General features: G+C 44.7%; 1 protein-coding gene across 1 annotated transcript; it reads left to right on the forward strand.

Annotated features, from left to right (window-relative positions):
- The first annotated feature begins 9,869 nt into the window (after positions 1-9,869).
- Positions 9,870-10,193, forward strand: LOC121080656 (ribonuclease H-like). The gene has a single exon (XM_040578797.1). The coding sequence runs from the start codon at positions 9,870-9,872 to the stop codon at positions 10,191-10,193; it is 324 nt and encodes a 107-aa protein (XP_040434731.1).
- Positions 10,194-10,484: the final 291 nt, after the last annotated feature.

Below are 10,484 nucleotides of genomic sequence, written 5' to 3' on the forward strand. Positions count from 1 at the left end.
GGGTTAACATTATACAGAGATAATCAATTATCGAAAATATCAAGACTTTCAGTAAGATTCTTCATTCCCCGCATACATTCACTTTTTTGCAACAATGTCTGCAAATCAGTTTCAAGGAAGGGCACACCAAGCAAGGACTGGTTCAGTAAGGAGGCCACATATTAATTTTTGGGTTGACTGGCGGCATCAGCTCTCCCACGATCCGGCACGCTAAGCTCAGGCTGCACACAGCGAGCAGGTATCCATTGTGGACCTTCATCTGTAGAAACACAAGCATAACCTCTCCCCCAAGTTAACAATCCATGCGGTCCCGACCAATGCCCGGTACGAGGGTCTTTCACGTGTACTAAGACATCTTCATGCTTTTGCTGCTTGTCACCAATTGACACAAAATGTCGCACAATCGGAGGCACTGCATGGTCGGCAGAGATTTTCAGAAAGTTCAAAACATAACATGCTTTCTCTAATTGTGCCTCTGGGGTCATTCCCTTCATTCCCCCTTTTTGTTTTTCAAGCTGGCATTTAAGAGTACCATTCATGCGTTCAACAATGGCTTGGCCCGTAGGGGAAAGAGGAATTCCAAATTTGTGGGAGATCCCGCAATGGGAAAGGAACTGACTGACAGGCCTGGAACTATAGGCAGGTCCATGGTCTGTTTTTATTTCAAGGGGGACACTGAGCACAGAAAAAGCACATTGCCAGTGCCGAATGACGTCACGACTGGTCTCACCTGTGTGGGCAGTATCAATCATTGCATTAGAATAAATATTTATTGTAACATGGACATATTTTTTTCTACCAAACTCATTGCAATGAGTTACATCTGTTTGCCAAAGTTGTAAAGCTTGAAGGCCTCTAGGATTAACTCCATAATTTGGCACAGGAGTAACATTTTGACAGTCTGGACAGGCTGCAACAATACTGTGTGCAGCAGCCTGAGAGACACCCTTTTGGCCAAACTGGTGATACAAGGATCGCCAATTCTGATGATAGAATTGGTGGGCTAACACAGCTTGCTGATGGACATCAGGAACAGGCACTGACAGAGCCACAGAAACTAGAGTATCAACTCTAGCATTGCCTTCAATTATAAAACCAGGTAGGGAAGTATGGCTATTAACATGCATAACATAATATGGAGAATGGCGTTTCCGAATCTCTTCCCAAACTAAAGTCAAAATTGCAAAAAGCTTGGGGTTGTTGACATGGCCAAGGACAACTATATCTAGCTTGGGAAGGAGGGCTGCTACATATGCCGTATCAGTAACAAGATTAAGAGGGCCTGGAAAATACTGAAATGCCAAAGCCGCAGCCCGTAATTCTACAACTTGCGGGGATCCTTCCTGATATACAATTTGGGAATGCCATTGCCCATTTTTTTTTCCAAGCAACTGCGGCTTTTCCCGTTTTTCCAGATCCATCTGTAAATACTGTGTCACCTTCAACTGGTTGTCTTTGACTTAGTTGCCGTGGCTGCAAAGTTAGATTTACAGTCATTTTCAGAAGTGGATGAGGTGGGTGATGGTACTGAATTTGCCCTTGAAAACTGGCAAGATCCACTTGAAGGGCAGCAGAATTTAACAGCACCCATTCAACATAGTATTGTTGTACAGGGATAATTACAGTTGCTGGATCAGCTCCAGTCAACTCTAAACATCATTTTCAGATTTTTATGATCAAATTGGCAACAAGTTCATACCTTTCAACAGCAGTTTTCTTAGGCTGCAAAGGCAAAAACAAATATTCAACTACATGCAGCAGATCTTCCCGAACCTGGTTCCATTGGGCCAGCATAGCATAAGGGGAAGATTGGTCCATTAATGTCGCGACGGAGGGAAGACACAGTCACTCAATATGAGTGATCAGCAGACTTTGTTTATTGTACCTTACAGTCACCTTTTATGCCTTCTTATAATTAGCTCATACATATTACAAAAGTTAAGCTCATTATTGGATAGTTGCCTAAATACCAAGCCCACCCCTAGTTTCTCTTCTGTAGTTATCTGTTCCCACCTGCAACATTCTTTTCCCACCACAAAATCTTCCTGTTACTGTGTAACAAGAACAGCCAAGGATAGTGTATTTTTGCTTTACTTCAGATAAGCTGAGAGCGATGTGCATTTTTGTCCAGCCAGCTGGACTAGGTCTATGTGAACTTTTTCAGCTAGCCAGTTATCCACAATTCCCCCGTTTTTATTTTGGGCGACATAGGCTTGGTTGACCATTTTCAATAACAGCGTTTTAACACAGGAAAATACACAGCCAACTTATAAAATCTCAGTTCAGAAGTATAATTCCAGAAATGCTTGAAAAATAAAGTTAGCTTGAAGCTTTAATTGAGATGCTCTTTCTGTTCCAGTGACATAAAAAGTTTAAAAAATTCAAAGGTAATTTTAAAGTTCTGAACCTGGACTAATGCAAGCTCAAAACCCAAAAAGAAACCAAACTGATGTTTGACTAGGACTATTTGCAAATATTTTAGTGGAAAATCCCTGACCATTAACAATTTTCTGTCCAAATAACAACTGCCCTTATGCAACCAACCAGTCCATACATTTTCTGAAGAATACCTCATTGATATCAAAGAATTAACAAAGGGAAAAAATTAGTTCTAAGCTATATACATTCATAAGTGGATTTTTCAATAGTTACATACAGATTTACACACTAAGCCATAATGGCTTGTAGGTGATACACACAAGAAGAGTACGTTGCTTATCTGTCTGAATGTCTATGCTAAATTTGACAACTATGCCACAAGCCAAGCCTACATGGGTGCTGTATGTTATGCACGTTCCTTAACAAACAGAAGTATAATAGGTAAATTCCCAAGATCTAGTCCCCAACCTAATTATATTATTTTGTAGCCAATTAAGGAAAATAACGCAAATGTGCATATCTACATGTGCACACACCTTTTAGTTCAGAACCGATCTGTGATAAAAGGCCTTAGCCTTATGGCATCATCGAATCTTAATGAGTACAGTGATTAAAAATGCAGTCTTACTGTAAGTGTGATTTATGTTGACATTCCCTCAAATGCTACATGTGAGTATTTCTCACTTAACTGCCTCAAGTTAAAATAGTAGTATTTGTTAATATGTATTAAAAAATCATTAATTCTCTACAATAGCAGTTGACTTCCATAACACTATGTAAGCAAAAGAGGCTTAAGATGGGTTTTCTGAATACTAACAATTTATTTTAGACTGTCTAAACTCAGGTCTTGAAAGATTTCACTCTGCCAGACATAGAAACACTGTTGCACTCCAGTTGTGATATCCCTTTTCCCAAGTTGTCACATGCACATCTCGCTCAAGCAACATTATTGTCAAAGTTTCTCTCTGCTACATAAAAGCATATTGCACTTGTAGACATAAAAGACAGCACTCTTACTTAGATTATTACCTTATTACCTCATAACTCTTAGTATACCTTGTATCTCTGATTTCATCACTTCAAAAATTTACCAGAAAGCAGATAAAACCACAGCATCAGACTAAACTACACATTAAGTGCTGATTCAAATAAAGGCATTCTCTTCAGATAGGCCTAATGCTTACAAATAATTTTGGCTGGTTTTGATCAAAAAACTATTATCACAATAATGATCAAAAATAATAATCCCGTTTGCAAAATGCCTTTAAGCCAGCCTCCTAGTCCCAACCAATTTCCACATTCAGAATACAGCATAAATACAGAATACAGAATAAATTATCTCCATCCAGGCAAAAAGCCTTCTCTTTAAGCACAGAGATGTTTGCTAGTTCAAGGCAGAAACCCATTTCTTGTAGGGGACATCTGAAGCACTTTTTTTGTGTGTGTGTGTGTTTGTAATCAATTCCGTATTTTTCCTTGAGAAGCTTAAGCTGTTCCTCTTGTTTCAGGAGTGTTTCCAACTCTGATTTGTTGAATAGGTCCGTATTTCCCAAAAATATCATACATTTCCTCCGCTGTGATTTTATACGGCAGGTTCCGAATATAGAGGATCCGATTGACCTCTGGGGGCAGCCAGATGTTAGCTCGCTTGGCCGCTTGCATCGCCATGGCGCCGATCGGAGGGGGGGGAGGGGTGCCGCCTTGGAGAGAAACCGCGGCCGGGAAGGGGCCTGCCGGGCCGCGCCGCCGCTCGCCGCTCGCCGCTGCCGCGGGGGACCCGGATGCTATCCCATACGCTAATAACCCGGGTAATGCCTTTCTACAATCTATGTCCTGAACGCTCCGCTTTTCTAAAAAGCATATGAGCGAATCGTACGTCGCTTGTCTCCCCATACCTTCGTCAGCGCTGTTGCAGCCTTTGCAAGACTTCGGCGACGCGTGGCCGGCGGGACCCTCTGTAGGTGCTCCCGGGCGCGGGGACTGTGCCCTGCCGCCTCCTGCGCTGCTTTCAGGACAGGTACCCGAATCTCCGTCCAACCGTGGCTCGCAGGTTCAGCCCTCTCTAGGGTCCCTGTTCGGGCGCTATTTGTCGCGATGGAGGGAAGACATAGTCACTCAATATGAGTGATCAGCAGACTTCGTTTATTGTCTCTTACAGTCATCTTTTATGCCTTCTTATAATTAGCTCATACATATTACAAAAGTTAAGCTCATTATTGGTTAGTTGCCTAAATACCAAGCCCGCCCCTAGTTTCTCTTCTGTAGTTATCTGTTCCCACCTGCAACATTCTTTTCCCACTGAAATCTTCCTGTTATTGTGTAACAAGAACAGCCAAGGATAGTGTATTTTTGCTTTACTTCAGATAAGCTGAGAGCGATGTGCATTTTTGTCCAGCCAGCTGGACTATGTCTATGTGACCCTTTTTAGCTAGCCAGTTATCCACACATTAAAATAAAAGCACTTAAAGGAAGTGTGATATCTATACGCCACACATGTCGTGAAGAGATCAACTGTTCAACTTCTTTCACAAGTGCTAAGGCTGCAGGCGTTAAATACCTTGGGGCTAAAAGATCTGTGCCTCCTTTTAAAAGTTGCAAAAGAGATTGCATTTGTTCTTCAGTAAGGCCTAAATAAGGCCGTAACCAATTTAGCATTCCTGAAAGTTTTTGGACATCATTCAAAGTCTTTATGTCCAGTTTCATTTTGATAGGTTGTGGAGACACAGTTCTTTTCAGCACATTCATGCCCAGATATTTCCAAGGCTCTTGTCTCTGAACTTTTTCAGGAGCTACAACCAATCCAAACTCTGCTAAGCTATGTCTGGCAGCTTTTCCAACTACGTCCAGCAGTTCTGTTGATGGTGCTGCCAGCAGAATGTCATCCATGTAATGATAAAAGTAAACATCCTTGTATTTGTCTCTCACAGAGCTCAGGGCTTGGGCCACAAACCATTGACAAATGGTCAGAGAGTTTCTCATGCCCTGAGGCAGCACGGTCCAGTGGTACCATTTTGTGGGCTTAGAGTTATTTCTAGATGGTACTGTAAAAGCAAACTTTTCTTTATCTTTTGGATCTAAAGGAATGGTAAAAAAACAATCTTTCAGATCAATAACTAAAATGTCCCAATCCATTGGTATCATGGTGGCAGATGGCAATCCTGGCTGTAAGGCCCCCATAGGGGCCATCACTGCGTTGACTTTACGCAGGTCATGCAATAATCGCCATTTACCAGACTTCTTTTTTATCACAAATACAGAAGTGTTCCATGGGCTATGTGATTCTTCAATGTGGCCTGTGTCTAACTGTTCTGTAACTAATTCATGCAGGGCATACAGCTTTTCTTGGGGTAGGGGCCACTGATCTACCCATACTGGCTTGTCAGTTAACCAAGTGAGACCAAGGGGAGGCTGTTTCACTCCCTGCAGTACAGTGGCCCCAGTTAAAAATCCGTGGTGATACGAGCTCCCCATTGTCCTGAACAATCTTGACCCCACAAAGTAAACAGTGCGGTGGCAACGTATGGGTGGACGGTGGCAGTCTGTCCTTCTTGCGTTTTGATCTGTATAGGTTTTACAGACAAGTAGCTATTAGTCACGCCCCCCAGATCTACAACTCCTGCTGCATTATTTACCAGAGGCCATTGAGGTGGCCAGTCTTTGCCCGATATGACAGTTACGTCTGCTCCAGTATCCAGAAGACCGCTCAATCTCACTTCTGCAGGAGTGCCTCCCGATAAATCCAAGGTGCAGGTCAGGTTGAGTCGTTGTGAAGATAGTTCTTGTGTCCAACACACGTGAGGTATTCCTGTGGAGCCGAATCCTTCATCACCCCACCACCTAGGCTCTGTTCTGGGAACAAAACTCACAAAAGGCACAAGTTGAGCAAGGCGTGTATTTTTTGGAATTGTAACAGGAGGCACAGGTGTAGAAACTAAGGCACATATTTGACCTGTAAAGTCTGCATCAATTACACCGACATGTACTTGGATATTTTGTAATGTAGTACTAGATCGACCTATTAGTAAGGCACTAAGGCCCTTACCTATTGGCCCCTGAGCATTCAAAGGGACTTTAAATACTCCATGGTTGGTTAGGGTTACTGATTCACTGGTGTATACATCCCTGCTGATCCCTGGGTCCTCCCTGATAATTGGTCACATAAGGATGGCCGGTTGGTATAACAACCTGAGGTACTTGTGTGATCGCACGCCGCCTCCACGCTCTTGAGAGCGTTTCCCTGGCGTGGTAGATGAAATCCTTCTTTATTGTAATGAGAATGACATTGTTTTGCAAAATGCTCTTTCTTTCCACAGCGGAAACAAGGGATCATCGCCGAGGACAGTTTAGGTAGTGGCGCTTGTTGTTTTTTGGAGGGGCAGTCCTGTTTATGATGTCCTAATTTACCACAAGAATAACATTTCATTTGCATAGCAGCCATTACTGCTAGTTTGTGTTCCACGGTGACCACCTTGGCACAGGCTGATATCATTGCTTCTAAACTGGGTTCACCTGGTAATCCTTCTATTATTTTTTGACAATCAGTATTAGCATTATCTTTGGCTACTTGCCTTACTAGCATGTCATGCAGATGAGGGTCAAACACTTGAGAAGCAATAGCATGTTGCAAGTTTTCCACAAATGGCAAAAATGGTTCTTTTGGACCTTGCTTAATTGCTGTATAACGCTGTTTTGGCTCTGCTAATTGTGCAGTTTTCAATATGGCTTGCATGCCTACTTTTTTTACTTGATCTAATACTATGGTGGGCCACTGAGCCTGAGCTTGAGGGTTGGCATACTGCCCAAGACCCATCAACAGATCAGGCCCATGAGCAAACCAGGGATCATCTTGTGGAAGGTTCAGATTATGCAGTCCCTGCTGTTCTGCAGCTGTCTGCCACGTGGCGTGGAAAACGGCTAGTTGCACAGGTTGGAACATAATCTGTGCCAGCCGAAAAATATCAAAAGGAGTCAAAGCATCCATGGTTAGCAAACGCAGCAATTGCATTGTAGGCGGCGAATTCACCCCGTACTGAGAAACAGTCTTTGCAAATCCTGCACTACTTTCCAAGGAAACGGTGTATGAACGTTAGGATTACCAGCAGCCCCATCTCCCAATACAATAGGATATGCGTGCAGTGCATCAGTGGAAGGCGTAGGAAGATCAAGGAGTGGCCCTCCTATCAGTTCTACTAAATCCCAGTTCCTGTCTCTTAATGCCCCATCTCTTACAGCCTGCCAAAATCGCCGAGGGTTGCGCGTCATTACTGTACCACTGGAAACCAGATTTTTACCACCTCCAACTTTTTCATTGCCTGTGATAACTGATAACGTTGTCGTAGCTGGACCCGAATCCGGGTTTTCGGCATTTCCATCCTATGAAGGCAGGGCTGGAGCCGAGGGGGTGGGCGGGGGGGGAGGGTGGAGCCAAGAGGGGGGAAGGCGTGTGGGCTGGCACAAATGTTGGGGGGGTGTGTCAGGGGGGCTGGGATTGGTCCACCGAGGTTTTTGCTTGTCGTCCTCGTCCTTGGAATCGGTATCGCGTATAAGTCGATGCAGTTGGAGAGATTTAGCAGATTCGGGGCATTGGGGAGTGGCGCCTGGTAAGGGACACAGACTCTCCCCCTCCCCCACCCCCTCATCCTCTTGTCTGTATTCCGGAGGGGATACAGGGGAGGTTTGAACGATGTACCCTTATTCTCATTTTGCTGACTTTTTAAGCCCCCACTTGCGTCTTGTGGACTTTGCAAGCCCCCACTCACATGTTGCTGACTTTTTAACGTCCCACTCGCATCTTGCGGACTCTGCAAGTCTCCACTTGCAGTTTGCTGATTTTTCAAGCCCCCATTCGCATTTTGCTGATTTTGCAAGCCCCCATTTGCATCTTGCGGATTCTTGAAGCCCCCCTACAACATGTCTAAGCAGTCCCCAGGTAAGCAAAAACCCTGATGCCTCTTTGTCCCCTTTTTCCAGAGCTTCTGACAGTGTTGATCATAAATTGTCCCAGGTCTCCACACTAAGAGCAGTCGCGGGGGACATTTCCACTCCATGTGTTTTGGCCCACAATAACATATCTTTTAACCGGAGCCCATCTAAAGTAATTCCACACTTCTCTAATACTAATTTCCACATTGATAGCACCATGGTATCTTCTTTAGATAACTTACTCCCCATGTTTTCCCTGGTGGCTCACCTTACCGGTGTCACGTTCTCCCGCGATCTTGTAGCTGCTCGCTGCACTAGTCCGCTTCACCAGGCTCCGCCTCCCCAGCAACCTGCTGGTCACAGTCTCAGGATCAGCTCCTGACACCCCTTACCAGGGTCACATCGGCACAGTCTCAGGGTCTCTTTTTGGTACCCTTTACTGGGATCACATCGGCACGTCGGGGTCACCAAGTATGGTGACGCAAGTCGAGGTGGACTGAAAAGAAACACTATGTCTGCATGGCTGGGTTCGGACAAAATGGCCTTTATTGTTTATACAAACTATTTATATATCTTAGACAGTGCACGTGTTATGCCCTGATAGGTTTTTGTGTCCTTCTTCTTGCTTGCTATTTGCTGTTGCTGTAGGTGCCCGTATGCTGCGGTTCTAAGTTCCGGTTCTTCACATCCTGTTTAGATACCTGACAATTTGTGGCTGTCTTAAAGGTACACGGCTAAGTCTTTGAAGTCAACTAACTTGTCTGCAGACCCACTGCAGACTCCAACAATGTCTCCACCAACTAACAAGAAGGAAACACAAGCTTTCCTAGGCCTTGTGGGATTATGGAGAAAGCGTATTCCAGGTTATAGCCTGCTTGTGAGCCCTCTCTAATGAGTAACCCGAAAGAAGAACTATTTTGAGAAGAACTATGTTGAGCAGCAACAAGCCTTTGAGCAGATCAAACAGGAGATAACTTGTGCGGTAGCCCTTGGGCCTGTCCGGACAGGACCAACTGTGCAAAATGTACTCTAAACTGCAGTTGGGGAGCATGGTATTTCCTGGAGCCTCTGGAAGAAAACATCAGGAGAAATTTGAGGTGGACCATTAGGTTTTTGGAGCTGGGGGTATCAAGGATCAGAAGGCCACTACATCCCAACTGAAAAAGAGATACTAGCAGCATATGAGGGGGGTTGAGCTGCTTCAGAAGTTGTTGGTACAGAAGCACATCTGCTTTTGGCACTGTGATTGACCATGCTACACTGGGTGTTCAAAGGAAACAACTCCTCTACACATCATGCAACCAGCACTATATTGAGTAATGGGTAGCATTGATCATGCAACAAGATCAACTGGGGAAACCCACCCACCCGGGAATCCTGGAAGAGATCATGGACTGGCCAGAAGGCAGAGATTTTGGAGCATTGCCTGAGGAGGTGGCTTGTGCACAAGGGACACCACCATGTAATGAGTTATCAGAAGATGAAAGGTGTTATGCTTTGTTTACTGATGGATCCTGTCATGTGGTAGGAAACCATTGGAAGTGGAAAGCTGCTGTGTAGAGTCCCACATGACAAGTCGTGAGGCCACTGAAGAAGAAGGGGAGTCAAGTCAATTTGCGGAAGTGAAAGCCATCCAACTAGCCCTAGAGATTGCTGAACGAGAAAAGAGGTCAGTACTCTATACTGACTCCTGGATGGTGGCTAATGCCCTGTGGGGGTGGCTACAACAGTGGAAAAAGACCAATTGGCAGCACAGGGGTAAACCCATCTGGGCTGCTGCATTGTGGGAGGACATCGCTGCCTGGTTAGAAAACATGGCTCTAAAGGTACATCATGTAGGTGCTCATATGACCAAAAGCCATGCCACTGAAGAACATAGACACAATGAATGAGCAGACAAGGCTGCCAAAATTGAAGTAGCTCAGATGGACCTGGACTGGGAGTGTAAGGGTGAGCTATTTGTAGCTCAATGGGCCCACAAAACATCGGGACATCTAGGGAGGGATGCAACATACCAATGGGCTCGTGATCAAGGGGTGGACCTGCCCATGGAGGCCATCCCACAGATTACTCGTGAATGTGAAATGTGCTGCAATCAAGTGAGCCACATGAGTAAAATCTCCCCGGAATAGAGGGCGGTGTCTGGGTTTTTGATATGGCTAGGCCTGGCAAATTGACTATAT

Source organism: Falco naumanni, chromosome W (assembly GCF_017639655.2).
Source record: "Falco naumanni isolate bFalNau1 chromosome W, bFalNau1.pat, whole genome shotgun sequence".
Classification (NCBI taxonomy): domain Eukaryota; kingdom Metazoa; phylum Chordata; class Aves; order Falconiformes; family Falconidae; genus Falco; species Falco naumanni.

Coding starts and splice junctions, on each gene's coding strand:
- LOC121080656 (XM_040578797.1), top strand. CDS start 9,870: ATGACAAGTCGTGAGGCCACTGAAGAAGAAGGGGAGTCAAGTCAATTT.